The 17,942-nt window shown below is 40.9% G+C and overlaps 1 protein-coding gene across 1 annotated transcript in view; it reads left to right on the forward strand.

Moving 5' to 3' along the window:
- THOC2 (THO complex subunit 2) overlaps positions 1 to 17,942 on the forward strand; it is a 282,137-nt gene that overhangs the window by 189,445 nt on the left and 74,750 nt on the right. The window contains exons 31-33 of the mRNA XM_082263317.1: positions 2,663 to 3,099; positions 7,090 to 7,148; positions 8,648 to 8,683. Of these exons, the coding sequence (XP_082119443.1) occupies positions 2,663 to 3,099; positions 7,090 to 7,148; positions 8,648 to 8,683 (532 nt within the window). The remainder of the gene's footprint in view (positions 1 to 2,662; positions 3,100 to 7,089; positions 7,149 to 8,647; positions 8,684 to 17,942) is intronic.

Raw genomic sequence — 17,942 nt, forward strand, 5'->3', positions numbered from 1 at the left:
GGGACTCCTGGCTGTTGGGATAAGTTTTGTATCCCCTGGTTTTTTTGTCTTTTCCTGGGTTGTTGCTCCTGTTGAGCACTTATTTTTGCTGTTGCCCAGCTGGTTTCCTTCCTTTGGTAAGGTTCCTTTCTTTGATGTGGAGACTGCGTTGCCTTTCGGCGCGGATGCGTTTCCCACCCCTCATGTTTGCACTGCTTTGGGACGTCCCCATATGTGACGAATATGAAGAGGCGGCGACTGTCGGAGGACGTAAGAGAAAACGGAATTTTTGTAAAATCTTACCTGTAAAATTCCTTTCTCTGAGTCCTCCGACAGTCGCCGCCCCCGCCCCTCTTTTGGGGTTTGAATGTATACTCTACTGCTATTCCACTAAAACTGAGATATGGTTGCAGGAAGTAGGAGGGTATTGACTGAGGGGACCACCCCTTGAGGGTGGGATATGTTAAAGCTTTATTGTTAACATATTCTGTTGCCTAGCTACTCCTTCGGAGCAAAGTCTAATACCCCATATGTGACGAATATGAAGAGGCGGCGACTGTCGGAGGACTCAGAGAAAGGAATTTTACAGGTAAGATTTTACAAAAATTCCGTTTTTTGACTTACCGTAAAATCCATTTCTCTGATGTTCATTGATGGACACAGCACCCACCCCTCTCTGGAGTTAGCTTTCTTCTGACACTGCTTGTAACAAAAGTGAGTACCTATAGTTGAGAGTGGGTATATACCACCTGGGACTGTCCATAGGCGTATTCAAGCTTTTTCCTGCCTAGTGTCCTACTCCTGTAGGGGGCAGTATAACGCAGTGGTCAAGAAGATGAGGAGCTGTGTCCATCAATGAACATCAGAGAAATGGATTTTACAGTAAATCAAAAATCCAATTTTTCTGGTCTTCAACACTTTTTTTATAAATATTTAATCACGGTTGTATGGTTTAATGTTACACAGTACACATAGTGATGATATCACCATCAGCACAAAAAAATCATAAACTGGTAATGGTGTTTACATCATCTAGGATAGATGGCCGATGTGCCAGTTTGTATCACTTTACAATTTTTTTATGTGACCTAAGTTTATTACATTAGTTTTATAGGCAACCAATGGCAGGTGTAAGGAGTTAGGAATTTTTTTACCCCCTTGAAATTAGTAAGCACACCATGGGAGAGTATCCTTTTGCTGCCTGAGCTTTTTTTCCTAATTTTTGCAAACATGTTAAAATGCCCCTTTTAGGCCTTAAGATTTCCTAAAGTGCAATTTCACTTAAAGAGCAAATTAACCAAAATCCCTTGGAGGTTCGTTTTTAATTGGCAACTACTTATACCTGATTTGTCAGATGAGCATTGGGAGGAAGCGTGTACCTCCCATCTGACTGTCTCACCGGCCACGAACAAGCGTATTCAATTATATTATGTGGTACATTGGTCATATTTCACGCTATGCATCGCATACCCACGTCAGCATGTACTAGGTGCACCTGCCTGCGTGCAGATTTTATTCATTTAATGTGACTATGCCCGGGTATTGATAAATATTGGAGATCGGTTATAGATATATTGTCTAGAATTCTTTCTGTCCCTGTGCCATGCACCCTGCGCAATTATCTGTTGGGTATAATAAATGAAGAATGATGGTCAAAATATACTAGAATTTTATTGAGGGAAACATAATTTTTTTAGCTCAAATGCTATTGCACTTAAGTGGAATCAATCTGCTTCTTCATCTACCTGCCAATGGCTCCAGATGGTGAACTAGATACTGCCTTATGGAAAAAATATTTTCGAAACACAGGGGGGTTGTCCCCATAAGTATAACAAGGTGTGGAATGTCTGGTGCTCCTCCCACTCTCACCATTACTAATCGGTAAGGTGATTGCTACCCGTTCTTGCTTTTTTTGTGTGCTTAAGTGATCATAGCGATGTGTGTAGTAGAGGTAACATTGTTACACTTTCAAGTTAAAGGTATCAGATCAGAGGGTGATTTGTCACTGTATTTATTATGACTGGGAGCTTAAATATGTACAAATATTTCTGTACCTTCTATGTATTTGTATACCAAACTTTATATTTATTTTATGCTCATGTTGAGCATGTTCGTTGCTGTACAAATTTGTCTTATGCGTCTTTGTCAAATGAAAGGAGTTTAAAAAAAAAAAAAAAAAAGTCTCCTCCTTATTCTCCTCATTCCCCTCCTCTCCTGAACTTTTTTTTTTCTTTTTTTACTTTCTGGGAGCAGGTACCTATTTCTGACCAGTACCTGCTCCCAATTTTGCCTAGGCAAGCAGAGCGGAAGTTCACAAATAGAAACCAAATATGTCAAGCATCAAAATTTTGAGTGTATTTTGTGTTAAAATATGATTTTATAACTGCAGCGCAATGGTGTGACACTAAATAATTGCAACACCCCCAGTAGGGTCTCTGCTTTCAGAAATTATGTTTAATGTGTTTTTAAGTGTCTTTAGGCCCAAATGTCCATTTTTAACATGTGCATAAAAAAAAAATGCCCCTAGAAGCAAAATATACGTCCGATATACAGAGTGTTTTTGTAGCGGGCAGACTTGTAGTTCTCTAGAAACTCCGCAATAAACCATGGTGTTAGATTTTTTTTAAATACCTAGTATACCTTGATGTGTTGAGTTAATTTCATAATTTTCTTTCCTTTTTAGCAAAATTACTAAAGAAAAAGAAGACAAAGATAAAATTAGTAAAGAAAAAGAGAAAGACAAGAAGGAGAAGACTCCAGCTGCCCCACAAGAGATCAAGGCACCAGGAAAGGATGGCAAAGATAAAGTAAAGGAAGATCGGGCAAATAAAGATGAAAAGCTAAGAGATGTCAAAGAAAAGACCCCGAAATCCGACAAAGAAAAGGAGAAACTCAAGAAAGAAGAAAAAACCCAGAAGGAAGAAAAATGTAAAGCTGCTACCACTGTTACTGAGGCAAAACTGGCTGCAGACAAGGAAAAAGAGAAGGAGCCCTCCAGAGAGCGAGATTTGCTGAAGGAGCCTAAAACAAAGGAGAGCTCTAAAGGTGGAGATAAGACAGCCGTAGCTGGGTCCTTGAAGTCGCCTGTTCCCCGGTCCGACACATCGGAGTCTGAGAGGGGTATGATTTTTTTTTTTTTTATATTTATCTTCAAGAGCAATCATCTTAGTGCCAGACCCCCTGTGTAACTTTAAATTGCTAATTTGTAAAGGCTTTTAAATTCTTATGGAGATTTTTAGGTACCACAATGCAATTTTAATGCGTGACACGTTTGGTATCTATTTACTTGACGTAACATCATCTCTGAGTTCATTTTACCAAACAGTTGGGTATTCTATTGTGTTTTTATGTTGTTTTTTTTTTTTTTAATTGCATTTGAAAAACTGCTGCGCAAATATCGCGTGACACAAAAATATGCAATGCCCACCATTTTATTCCCTAGGGCACCTGCTAAATTTTATATATACAAAAGTGAGTACACCCCTAAGTGAAAATGTCTAAATTGGGCCCAAAGTTTCAATATTTTGTATGGCCACCATTATTTTCTAGCACTGCCTTAACCCTCTTGGGCATGGAGTTCACCAGAGCTTCACAGGTTGTCACTGAACTTCTCTTCAATTTTCTCCATGTCGACATCATGGAGCTGGTGGATGTTAGACATCTTGCGCTCCTCCACCTTCTCTTTGAGGATGCCCGACAGATGCTCAATTGGGTTTAGGTCTAGAGACATGCTTGGCCAGTCCATCACCCTTCCTTTCAGCTTCTTGAGCAATGCAGTGGACATCTTGGAGGTGTGTTTGGGGTTGTTTTCATGTTGGAATACTGACCCGCGGCCCAGTCTCCGAAGGGAGGGGGATCATGCTCTGCTTCAGTATGTCACAGTACATGTTGGCATTCATGGTTCCCTCAATGAACTGTAGCTCCCCAGTGCCGGCAGCACTCATGCAGCCCCAGACCATGACACTCCCACCACCATGCTTGACTGTAGGCCAGACACACTTGTCTTTGTACTCCTCACCTGGTTGCCCTCACACACGCTTGACATTATCTGAACCAAATCATTTAATCTTGGTCTCATCAGACAACAGGACACGGGTCCAGTAATCCTTGTCTTCAGCAAACTGTTTGCAGGCTTTCTTGTGCATCATCAGAGGCTTCCTTTTGGGATGACAGCCATGCGTACCAATTTGATGCAGTGTGCGGCGCATGGTCTGAGCACTAACAGGCTGACCCCCACCCCTTCAACCTTTACAGCAATGCTGGCAGCACTCGTACGTTTATTTTCCAAAGACATCCTCTGGAAATGACGCTGAGCATGTGCACTCAACTTTTTTGGTCGACCATGGCAAGGCCTGTTCTTTGTGGAACCTGTCCTGTTAAACTGCTGTATGGTCTTGGCCATCGTGCTGCAGCTCAGTTTCAGGGTCTTGGCAATCTTCTTATAGCCTAGGCTATCTTTATGTAGAGCAACAATTCTTTTTTTAGATCCTCAGAGTTCTTTGCCATGAGGTGCCATGTTAAACTTCCAGTGACCAATATAGGAGTGAGAGCGATAACCCAAAATTTAACACACCTGCTCCCCCTTCTCACCTGAGGCCTTGTAACACTAACGAGTCACATGACACCTGGGAGGAAAATGGTTAATTGGGCCCAATTTTGACATTTTCAGTTAGGGGTGTACTCACTTTTGTTGCCAGTGGTTTAGACATTAATGGCTGTGTATTGAGTTATTTTGAGGGGACATCAAATTTACACTTTTATACAAGCTGTACACTCACTACTTTACATTGTAGCAAAGTGTAATTTCTTCAGTGTTGTAACATGAAAAGGTATAATAAAATATTTACAAAAATGTTAAAGTGGAGTTCCACCCATTTTTTGGAACTTTAGATCTTTGTAATCCCCTTTAAAATGGCTTTTACCAATGGAAACTTTTTTTTTTTTTTTTTTTTGCTAGTAAATACCTTAATTTTGGCTTTATTCCTCCTCTCCTCACTTCCTGGTCCGATCGGCGATGACGTCATTCGGCGATCCGCAGTGTCTGCTGGGATGTATTCTACTTGCAGTAGCTGTATCTGTACTGAGCCGTGCCTGCCCCGCCTCCGCCCCGCCTCCTCTCATTGAATTGCATTGTATGAATGTATTAAGGCTGTTCTCTGCCCAGCCTCCGCCCCGCCTCCTCTCATTGAATTGCATTGTATGAATGTATTAAGGCTGTTCTCTGCCCAGCCTCCGCCCGCCTCCTCTCATTGAATTGCATTGTATGAATGTATTAAGGCTGTTCTCTGCCCAGCCTCCGCCCCGCCTCCTCTCAATACAACTCAATGAGAGGAGGCGGGGTGGAGGCGGGGCAGAGAATGGCCTTAATACATTCATACAATGCAACTGAATGAGAGGAGGCGGGGCGGAGGCGGGGCAGGCACGGCTCAGTACAGATACAGCTACTGAGATTTCTGGAATAGAATACATCCCAGCAGACACTGCGGATCGCCGAATGACGTCATCGCCGATCGGACCAGGAAGTGAGAAGAGGAGGAATAAAGCCAAAATTAAGGTATTTACTAGCAAAAAAAAAAAAAAAGTTTCCATTGGTAAAAGCCGTTTTAAAGGGGATTACAAAGATCTATGTATTCCAACCTATTAAAAATGGGTGGAACTCCGCTTTAAGGGTGTACTCACTTATGTGAGATACTGTATATAATGTTTTTTTTTTTTTTTTTTTTACTAGTAACGGTTTTAACATGGAGAGGTGGGGTTTAAAAAATGAGTAGACTTTTTTTTATTTTTGTGAAAGAATGGACTAGCTTTCTGTGTTGTCCCAGCTACCACTTTTTTTTTTTTTTTCTATTTCTGAGATCGAGTGGGAGAATTGTTTCAACTGATGACAGATTTATATTGCTTTTTCACCTCCTTCCTGTCAAAACATGAGCTTGTGTGGTTGCACAGACTATTGAACTATAAAGGTTTAACCTGTACCTCAACAAAAAGGACTCAAAATTGAACACATTTGATTACAAAAGGGTCTTGTAAAGTTGATATCACACACCTTTCATTATTAGTATTCGTAACCCAATGAAATAGGGTGTCAGAGGGATGTGGTTTACTTTATTTTCAGACACACTGACCTATATACCGTATTTTCCGGCGTATAAGACGACCCCCTACTTTTCAAGTTAAAATATTGCCTTTGGGATATACTCGCCATATAAGACTACCCCCCTTCCGAAGCAAGGCAACACCATTGAAAAACATTTTCTCAGATCTCTGGTATGTCTCCAAGGTACTGTAAGAAAGTGAGATAACCAATCAGCGCACTAGGTGCTGCATGGCTCTGTCACAGTGTGCCACATAGCTTTTGGGTACCGATTTTGTTATTGCTAAACTGTGTTATAGTCTATCATTCAGTACAGCTATAAATTAACAAAGTTAGCACCCAAAAGCCATGTAGCACACTGTGACAGAGTAATGCAACAGCTAGTGCGCTGTGTGACTGAAAATCCTAATGCTAATCATCATAAGGCACTTTGAGGATTCTACAGTGCGGTACTTAAGACATTACAATATGCAATTATAGTCCCTACTCACTGTGTGCTGCCAGTGCCATGCTACCCGCCGCCATCGGGATTCGTTTTAAATCTCCCGCTCCCTGTGAGTCACCTCCACATACCGTAGTCCCGTCGCCTGAGCAATAGAGTTCATGACAGTCAGATCACTCCGCCGCCAGAGAGCAGCTACGGTATCCAGAACTTCCTGAACATGCGACGCGGCGCCGATAATGTAAATGCGCCCGAAACAGAAGAAAAAGTCCCTGCATCGCTCCAATCTCCTGGGCATCTCTCTTGAAGGTACCTTGAAAATAGTATACTCGGCGTATAAGACGACCCCCGACTTTTGAGAAGATTTTCCTTGGGTAAAAAGTCGTCTTATACGCCGGAAAATACGGTATGTTTAATCTCTAGGCAGAATTTCAGTCCCTATGAACTACTAGTGATTCTTTTTTTTTCCTTTTTTAGGTTGACTTGTTTTTGAAAACATGTTTTTTGTCTTTCTTGTAAATGCCAGGTTTGAGTTGGTCCACTTATGCAAGTTTGTGTTTTTTGTTTTTTACAGAACAAAAACGACGCAAAATTGATACGCATTCTTCTCCATCACATTCCTCAGCAGTAAAGGTTAGTATAGCATGAGGAAGGCTGTATCCATAATAGGCTGACCTGTGTGGAATACAAGAGTCATCTTCCTTCAAGTTTGGTGCCAATAGTCTGCTGGAAAATCGCTGGAGGTTTTTTGTTTCCTTTATTTTTGTTGATATTTTGTATTTTTGAAATTGCCCTCCATGGACTTTTTTACAAAGTATTTTTCTAAAACCCTCAAAAAAAAAAAAAAAAAAAAAAAAAAAGCTCAATCTTCAAGGACCTAGCAGTCAAATATATTTTTGTACATAGAGTGAAAGTGAAAATTTGTGCAAGAGAGCTTTTTCCAAAGTGCCTCAATATTTCTAAGCAGTCCGATTTTTTTAAATTCTATAAGTGAGTGAAAAAGCTACAAGCAAACCTTCAAGAAGAGTCGTGGAAAGTTTTTTTTTTTTTTTTTTTTTTGTTTCTTTCAAAGTTATTTTTTTTATTTTTATTTTTTTAATCGATGGAAGAGAGCGCTGAAGATGGTGATTGGATCCTGTGGAAATATAAAGAGTGTTTCCTGCATTCTTCAAAGATTCATTCGCTGAAATGTGCCTTCGAGGATAGGATTCGGAATGGTTCCACAGTAAAGTCTGGTGATCAACCAACGTGCCTGTCGTAGCTGCGTAATACAAAAAAGAATGCGGCTTCTTTTAGTTGTATCCTGGAAAGTGTATAATATCCCCATTACCTGTTGATCCCTGCAATACCAAATAAAGCAGATTTGGCAGCTGTATAATCGTCTTCTCACCAGTTGAAGAGCAGTCCCTCGGCCGTCAAGCATCATTATATCCTGCATAGGCTGCAGTGAAGACTGGGTGGCTAAGTTCATGCACCCTTTGCTCCTTATACTGTTTGAAGTTCCATGTCATAGGATCTATTTTCATGGTTTTTTTTTTTCCCTTCTGTGATGAGCCACTAAAACTGTAAGTGCCCCACTTCTGTCCAGGAACATGGATTGCCAAGATGTGCCTTGCAACTGTCATGGGATTCAGCACTTTTTTCATTTTTGTTTTTCTCTTTTGCTATTTTGGTAAGGTAATATGGTTTGACAAAACACACTTGATTATACATTGGACTTCTATAGACGCTATCACATTGTACATTTTAATTTAATTTATTAATTCTTAAAAGCCTCAACATTGGCTATCCAATTGGGTGCCAAAGAGAGCTGCAGTTTAACTTTGGTTAGCTTTTTTAACTTTTTTTTTTTTTCTTTTTTACACACTTCTCTTTTCTTACATTATATTTTTTTTTTTTTATTTTCTATATAATGGGACACAAATTTTATTTCTGTGTATTGCATATTTAATTATTTTCATTATAGTATATAGCTGTTTCCATGTTGATTTTTTTTGTTCAGTATTAACAGCATCAAAAGATTTATTCCCTCCCCCTCTCAAAGGAGTAGCTGTATTGTCAAGGTCACAACCATGGCCCTGGTTACTGACAACTATGCCAGCTTACGTGTCATCTCCATTCATTTTCTACAGGACAACCTCAATGAATTTAAGGACTCTTCAGCAAAGGTTTGAACTACTTATATTATATTGTATTTTTCTGTCTAACATTCATATAGATATATCTATGTAATAGATGTATATTAAGTGGTTTAAATATTGACATGATATTCAAATGTATAGAATACATTTGAAAAAAATGCACTTTATAAAATAATCAGTATTTATTTTTACTGGTAACTGTTTTAACTGGTATCCTATTCTAAAAGCCCATCTTTCCCAGACCACTCTAATTGCTTAGCTTGCATACCTTAGATTTGATGAGTGTGTTCTTCTGCGTGTTGGATCCCAATACTGGTAAACTGCATAGACTTCAGCAGCTCAGGGCTAATGCTTGCCCATTTAAGTCTTTGCAGCTCACCATCACCGATGCAGAAGGCTCACAGAAAGCTGATAAACAGGGTCTTGAAAAGGTATTTATAACTCTTGATAAGTTCCACATTTTGTCATGTTACAACCAAAAACCTAAATGTATTTTCTCTCTGAGCTTCATGACCATTGGGTTATACTGCCCCCTACAGGAGTAGGACACTAGGCAGAAAAAACTGGCTACGCCTATGGGCAGTCCCAGGGGGGGTATACTCCCTCCCTCTGCTATAATTACTCAGTTTTTTCTGCCTAGTCTGGAGTAAGGACCTAGTTCCTTACTGGTCCTGGCATTTTTTTATTTTTGGATATACATTTTTCTCTGTTTTTACCTGTGAAATTTGCAGTCAACTGCCGGACTGGGCGACTGGCTGGATAATCTAGATCCAGGGTCACCCCAGTCTGGGCAGCGAGCATGCGCAGAACTCGGACTCCGCACTAGGTCAGCCGCGACATAGCCCTACCGAACAGGAGCTGCGAGTTCAACGTCTCGCGAGGTCACATACGACCAGGTCTCGGCCCCAGTCACCGCTTTCCTCCTGGCCGACAGCCCCCTATTTGAATAAAGGTTCTGTCTGGAGCGGTGCCCGCCTTGTTCATAGTACGGGTGAGTAGCTGTCCCGCTTCTTCCTCTGGAGGATTTTGGGGTGGAAGTGGTCCCCTCCTTGGGACGATCGGACCCCCCTGGTCGTCGTCTTTCCCGTCAGAGACCCCCCTTTCATCTGGCCCCCCCTTTTCTGCCCCCCTCTTTTCTGCCCCCCTCTTTTCTGCCCCCCTCTTTTCTGCCCCCCTCTTTTCTGCCCCCCTCTTTTCTGCCCCCCTCTTTTCTGCCCCCCTCTCTCTCTCTATGCTCGGGTTGTTTGGGTGGTCTGGTCCACCTCCTGGGTTGGGGCAGGGTGCTATGCTTGGAAGCTTCATCTCAGGGAGGATCTGCTGTCCCAAGGACCAATGTTTCATCCTGTTTTACAGTTGCTGGCTTTGAAGGCTTGGCTGTTGAACGCTAGGTGCTGATGGATAGAGGTTTATCCATCTGTCTGTGATTCCAACACTGTTAAAAGCTAGGAAATCTACTTCTAGGAAGATCTAACATCGTAAGTGGAAGACGTGTAAATTACGTGGTGTGAGTCTCTTGAGGTTCATACTCGCTCCTTCTCGGTGGCTCAGAGTTACCATTGACCTGTTGACTGCTTCTCCGATTAATGCTATACTTGCTCTGCCTGTCAGTTTAGGTGGATGGCCATGTCTTGGCAGGTTTGCAGTTAAGCCATAATCTTTCCATTTTTGGATGGTGGATTGATCACCTCGTGAGATGTTCAAAGCTTGGGATATTTTTTTTTTATTACCTAACCCTGCTTTTAACCCTCTCCACAATTGTATCCCTGACCTGCCTGGTGTGTTCCTTGGCCTTCATGATGCAGTTTGTTTACTAAGGTTCTCTAACAAACCTTTGAGGGTATCACAGAGCAGCTGTATTTAAACTGAGATTAAATTACACACAGGTGGACTCTATTTACTAATTAGGTGACTTCTGAAAGCAGTTGGTTCCACTAGATTTTAGTTGGGGAAATCGGACTAAAGGGAGCTGAATACAAATGCACGCCACACTTCAGATATTTGTAAAAAATGTTGAAAACCATCTATCATTTTCCTTCCACTTTACAATTATGTGACACCTTGTGTTGGTCTAGCACATAAAATCCCAATAAAATGGATTTACCTTTTTGGTTGTAACATGACAAAATGTGGAAATTTTCAAGGCACTTTAAATACATGCAGCAAGCTGGTAGAAACTGCTGCACATGCTTGTCTGATCTGTGTTTTTGTCAGAGGTGTTTGGATGGTGTGTGTTTTTTTTTTTTTGAGGAGACTTCTGTTACCAAATCTTCTTTTAGCCTTTGACTTTCAATCCTGACTCTAATTTAAGCTTTCCCTTTGAATTTAGTATTGAATGGCGGTGGTGAGGTAATGACTCCAGGGTTCTGCTTGAGTTATGCCTCGTACACACGCACAGATAGTTGGCAGACCGATTGGCCGTCTTTTGTCCAGTGTTTGTTGGTTGAAATGTGCTCTAGACTTGCACTGGACTTTTGTTGGCCAACAAAAACCAACTGCAGAAGTGATGTCATGTGATGGTTGACTTTCCGTGTGTTTTTTCTTCTCTGAGCATGCCTAGTCTTGCTCATCTGATTTTTGTCTGCCGAAATCTGTCCTGACTGAGGAACAATCGGCCGTTCTGTTGTTTGCCAACAAAAATTTTATAGCATGCACAACAGATTTTTTTCGGCCGAAAATTCGCAGTTGGTTGTTGGAAGCATCATACTAACAAGCCTACAATTGGCCGACAATTTACGGCCAACAATCTGTGCGTGTGTACGGGGCTTTAGCGGTCTAAATGATGGTGGGTAACAAGGCTGGATAATTATTTCACCCAACTCCTCTGTTTGGGAAGCAATGACATAAGTAAAAAAGGTTCAAAGTTCAAAGGGATGCTTTCAAGAAAGGAGGGGCTTCCATGCCTATTGATACACATCAGTAAAGGAAAAGATGATGAAAGGCCCACTGGCTCCGGTTAGGCAACTCGCATGCAACCAGGCCTTCTCTCCCAGGATTGTCACTCAGCGCTAATAGGAGCACCAGACCAAGTTCTTAAAGGATTCCATTGTCTCACAAGAGGGCCAACACATTTCAGGGGCCAAACACAACCTTCTTCCCCATTCCTCCTTATTGACTTATTATCAATTTATTCATAGTGCCTTAAACCAGCATATTGGTATGAACAAGACCAAAAAAATGTTTTGCACAGGAATATCAATTTGTGAGCATTGTAAATAAGAATTCATAATGAGTTACCGGTAATTGTCTAATTTTAGTATATCAATAATATTGTGAAAGTATAAGAATAAACCAACCTATAATCAAAGACCACTGAAAAAACTGAAACGTTCATTTGGAATGTCAAATAGGAATACTAGAAGAACTTCTGTACCTGGGATGTAACATAGGTGAAATAAAAATCGTCTGTGTAATACTAGTAAGCAGATAAATGTATAAAACTGGACAACCACTGCTATTGCATGCAATGGGTGAAAATGTTATCAGTGGTATCAATTGAAAGAACTTTGCCTGGGATGTAGTGCAAAAGTGTTGTAAATATCTTACTTAGATACCATTGCATGAATTTAATCTAGCGTTCTTTTGTTTGGTTTAATCTAGAAGAAAAAAAAATTCGGCATTGTAATGCATCTAATCCCATGTAACCCTAAATGTTTTTTTGGGTTTCTTATCTGTTAATATCAATTTTTACAATTGTAAACATTTATAAATAGTCGGGGCAAAATTGACATATTCAGCTATTCAGTACATCTGTTCAATGCATGTACATTTTGCTTTTTTTTTTTTTGTCCCTATAAAAATGCTGCAAGTAGAGAAAAATACCCTTGGATCTGCCAAAAATCCAGCTTGCAACTTCTCTTTAAAGCTGACAACACAGGGCCTTTGCTGCTTTGAAATCCCAAGTGTCGGCCTTTCTTCTTTTCTGGACCACCCCCTCAGATTATCTCCTAACACGAGTAAGTGCTGTTCTGTAGTCCAGGAGGAGTGAATTAAAGAGGTTGTAAACCCATAACTTTTTTTTTTTTCTTTTTGCAACCTGAAAGAGAAACACACAATGAGCTAGTATGCATTGCATACTAGCTCATTATGAAATACTTAGAACGAGCCCCCGCCGTGCCGCCCGCTTACCTGTATGACGGGCGACATGTCCAGTTGCCCGTCTTGCGGGATCGCGGCATCCGGCCATCTGATTGGCCGGAGCCGCGGTGGCGTCACTCCCGCACACGCATGCGGGAGCCGACGATCACGGCACGGGGCTCTGAAGAAACGGCACCAGCGGCCGTTCCTTCAGAGCGCATGCGCTAGTGACGTCACTGGCTGCATGTAAGGTAAATATCTCCTAAACGGTACATGTTTAGGAGATATTTACAGTACCTATAGGTAAGCCTTATCATAGGCTTACCTATAGGTAAAAGTTGCAGAGGAGGGTTTACTTCCTCTTTAAGAAAGTTGCTTGAGATTTCACTGTAGGAAAAGCAGAGTTGTCAGCCCAGGGCAGAAAATTGGAAGCTCATTGTATTTCGGCAGGATCTACAGGCTTATTTTCAAGTGGCCCTAAACCCATTGATTTAACGGTTTAAAAAAAAGTTACATTCCGGGCATGCTGGGAATAGTTCTGCTCTCAACCAAACTGTCAAGACATCAAAATGGCTGGAGTCATAGCTGATCACATGTAAAACCTAGGGGAAATTAATGTATTGCAGTGGTGACCTAAATATATTATTGCCACAAACACTTTATATATCTATATCTATCTATATATATATATATATATATATATATATATATATATATATATATATATATATAATCTTTAGATATACTGCGGCAGGCAGCCGCTCCTGGGCAAAGTGACGTAGGTATACGTCGCTCGCTCTCAGGAGGAAGCGGGGAAGCCTATGCGTGTGTTAGGCGGCTCCGATTGCCACCTGACACCCGCGATCCTTCCCCGCTGAGAGAGAACGGTCAGCTGTTGTAAACACAGCTGACCATCGTTCTCCCTGCAATGATCATAGAGCCCATGTGATCCTCTCTATATTGGATCACATGTCTCTATGGTCATTTCAGAAGCCCCCCCCCACAGCTAGAATCACATCACTCCCCTAGGCTTACATTTAACCCCTTGATCACCCACAATGTTAACCCCCTTCCCTGCCAGTGTCATTTTTACAGTAACAGTGCATATTTTTAGCACTGATTACTGTAGTAATGTTACTGGTCCCCCCAAAAGTGTCAAAAATATCAGTCAGGTGTCCGATCTGTCTGCCGCAATGTCGCAGTCCTGCAAAAATTTAGATTGCCACCATTATTGGTAAAAGAAAAAAAAAATCAATAAAACTGACCTAAACCTTTCACGTAGTTAGTAGAGGCGATAACTCTTGCGAATCCAATCAATTTTGGTTTTACCAAAAATATGTAGCAGAAAACAAATTGGCCTAAAATGTTAAATTTTTTTATTTCTTTTTTGAAAATGTCCTATAGCAGAATGTGAAAAATATTTTTTTGTTCAAAATTGTCGCTCTTTTTTTGTTTATAGCGTAAAAAATAAATAAAAATCGCACAGGTGATCAAATACCACTAAAAGAAAGCTCCATTTGTGGGAAAAAAAAGGACATCAATTTTATTTGGATACAGCGTCACACGACCGCGCAATTGTCCGTTAAAGTAACACAGTGCCGAATTGCAAAATAGGGCTTGGTCTTTAAGGGGGCAAATCCTTCCAGTCTTAAAGTGTTTAAAGAGGAGCTCCAGTCGTCTGTGTTTAAGTCAGCAGCTACAAAAAGTGTAGCTACTGACTTTAAATAAACACAGACCAACCTGTCTAAGCCCCCGTTCACACTAAGGCGACCTGTGAGGCGACCTGGTCGCCTCACAGGTCGCCGTAGATCGCCTCCCATAGGGAAGCTGCGGACCCGTTCTAATAGGAGCGACACAAGTCGCTCCGACTTAGAAAAAGGGTCCAGAGCTTCTTTGGGGCGACCAGGAGGCGACCGCCATAGACTTCAATGTTTTGAAGTCCGTGGCGGCCGCTCCGAGGTCGCGGCGCGCTGCTCACACCGCGACCTCGGAGGTCGCGGTGCGAAGTAGCGTCGCCCCTATGTGAACGAGGGCTCACGTTTCAGCGATGTATTTACCCGAACTGTTGCTTATCTCTCCCCCCTCCTCTCCCTGGCCCCAGCATTTCAACTTACAAGGAATTTTAACAAACTTTGTTTCAGATTCCTGCCTTTTGTTGTTCTGGAGAAATCATTGTTTGTTCCTCTGTGCTGAGTGGGTCTAATGGGAGTGGTTTCATAATTATCAGCTGTAGATCACTAGAAAGCTGCTGGGCCTGCATCCCTTTAGATGTGTTCCTATTGGGAGTATCCCACCAAAAATAACATTTTGCTGCAGGGGATGCAAGAAATCTGACTTGTTTGTTCTTTATTGGTAAAAGTGGATTTACCATTTAAGCAGGCCGTAGATGGTGCTTTTTTTTTTTTTTTTTCTTTTTTGTTTATAACATTTCCCCATCTACACTCTCAATGTTAATTTGAGAAGAATTCCCTCTGAGCTATTGTATTCTGACAGCAGGGAAAGTGCACTGCTTTCAAAATACAATGTTCAGTGTTGCTGGCTATAGCTGGCGGCACTGGTCGAGAGGAAACAAAACCCAAAAGGCTGGTTGTACAAAAAATGATCAAGAGATAGACTTCTGTACAACCATTCTGTCCATGGATGGATCGAAATTCAGCTGGACCCTGCTGAACCAGCATAACTTCAATATATCTATAGCTGGCTTTAGCTTGTTATTTTTACCAGACTATGAAAATAATTTGTAACGGCCAAAAAAATCTTGTAAGATGGAGGTGAAAACATAGGTGTGTTGTTGAACAGATGAACGTGAGTAAGCTGCTATGTTAGCCTATATCTTTGCTGAATAATGTAGGCATTCTACAGTAAAACCTTGGTTTGAGAGTAACTTGGTTTGAGAGCGCTTTGCAAGACAAGCACATTTTTTAAATAAATTTTGACTTGATATACAAGTGATGTCTTGATATACAAGTGATGTCTTGATATACAAGTAGCGTCATGTATAAAAAAGAAGAGAGGAGCCTCTAAAGTGTAGCAATATGGTTACATTTAATGAAGGTTCAATATTTAGCAACTCACATGGTTGATGATTAAAAGAGGCACATCTAAGTATGCAGGCATCCGGGGTAAAGCTGTCCACATAGACCATCCTCTGCACAGCCATCTTCATCATCCCTTCCCCGCCGCACTCCACGAGTGATTCAAAGCCTCACTTTCAGATCACTCTACTGCAGGCTATTCTTCCCAGTCACAATTGCAGACTGACAGCAGTGAGAGTCGGTGGTTTAGAAGTCTATTTTATACTCTGTAGCTCTGCTAGATTTTGCTTCTAATCCCCTTGGGAAGGCTGAATATTGTGGATGGACATTTTATGGTTACACAACCAATCACATTGCTATAATCTTTGTATATAGACTATAAACTGAAGGACTTGTGGAACGAATCATCTGAGTTTCCATTATTTCCTATGGGGAAATTCGCTTTGATATAAGAGTGCTTTGGATTACAAGCATGTTTCCAGAACGAATTATGCTCGCAATCCAAGGTTTTACTGTATTTTGTTCATTATTAGCATGTTTTATAGTCCCAATGTGTAGATTTTTTGGATTTGAAAAAGAGGATCAAACTAATTTTTTTAGGATGGTGACCATGCATTCATTATGTGCCAGCTGTGTGTCAGGTATGCATTTCTGTCCAAATCATACAGGCTTGGTGGCGTTCTAATTAGGAATGTTTTTTGACTGCAAGCTATTTTCCTGATTCCTGACTGAAACAATGTCTGAAAACAGAATTCCAGGCAACCGCTAAACCCGTTTTTAAAGAGAAGCTATAATGTTACACTACCATACATTTTTTTACTGATCATTAAGCAAGGAGCAAAAGTCCCTGCATGAATAGATCCATTTTTTTAAATGTATAAAAATTGTCCTGTTGGTTTTTTTTTTTTTCCTCTCTCCCATTGTACATATGTATACGCATGCCACAGACACACAGACTTATGGATTCTGCCTTAGGGATCTGAATGCAGTGTATGCTTACGCACCTGTGTGAATGTCTCCAGATCCGTAAATAACAAACGGAAATGCATTTTTTTTTCACACCCATATGAATGGGCCTAAAGGTGCCATCTTGATAGAAGAGACTTTGCTTCCTTTTGTCTAATGTGCCCTTCTAATGGCTGGTAATCTAATGAGCTGGTGACTGGTGGGAGAAATGATCAACAGACAGCAGATAAGGTGAAGGAAGAACAGACAGTAGAAGCACTTTTAACCACTTAAGCCCCAGGCCTATTTCTGACACTTTTTGTTAAAAAAGTTAAAATCAGTATTTTTTTCCTAGAAAACTACTTAGAACCCCCAAACATTATATATATTTTGTTAGCAAAGACTGGAGAATAAAATGGCGGTCTTTGCAATATTTTTTGTCACGCTGTATTTGCGCAGCGGTCTTTAAAACGCAATTTTTTTGGAAAAATTACAAAAAAAAATCAAATTTCACTGCATTTAAAAAAAAAAAACAGTAAAGTTAGCCCATTTTTTTGTATATTTTGAAAGATGTCGCGCCAAATAAATAAATACCCAACATGTTATGGTTTAAAATTGCGCACACCCGTGGAATGGCGACAAACTACAGTCAATAGAAATCTCAATAGGCAACGCTTTAAAAAATTTTAACGGTTACCAGTTTAGAGTTAACGTGTAGCTCGTTTTTTTTTTAAATGTATTGCTGGCGATTGCAGCGATACCTCACATGTGTGGTTTGAACAGTGATTTAATTCTCGGCTCGACTTCCATATACGCTTTCTTTCGTGCGCGAGCTAACGGCGACGGGGCGGCTAACATGTTTTTTTTTTCCTATTTATATTATTTTTTTTTATTTTAACTTTATCACAGGTTTTTTAGAAAAAAAAATCACTTTTATACACTTCCATGTATTTAAAACACCAAAAACTGCATTTTTGAATACTCGTTTTTTTTAATCTGCCGCCTTTAGCAGCAGAGTAACCCGGATGTGACGTCATGGACGCCGCCTCCGGGTTACGTCATGGGAGCCCCGATCTAAGCTGCATCCGGCTTAGATCGGGACTCCATCCAGGCGGCGGACGTGTCGGCTGGTTGCTCGGGTCTCCCGGTGGAGGCATCATCCCGGTATAACCCCGCAAAGTCAGCCGACGTAAATATACGTTACTTTGCGGTAAGTGGTTAAGTACGCGTTA

This window comes from Pelophylax lessonae (assembly GCF_965119305.1).
Source record: "Pelophylax lessonae genome assembly, chromosome: 7".
In the NCBI taxonomy this organism is placed as follows: Eukaryota; Metazoa; Chordata; class Amphibia; order Anura; family Ranidae; genus Pelophylax; species Pelophylax lessonae.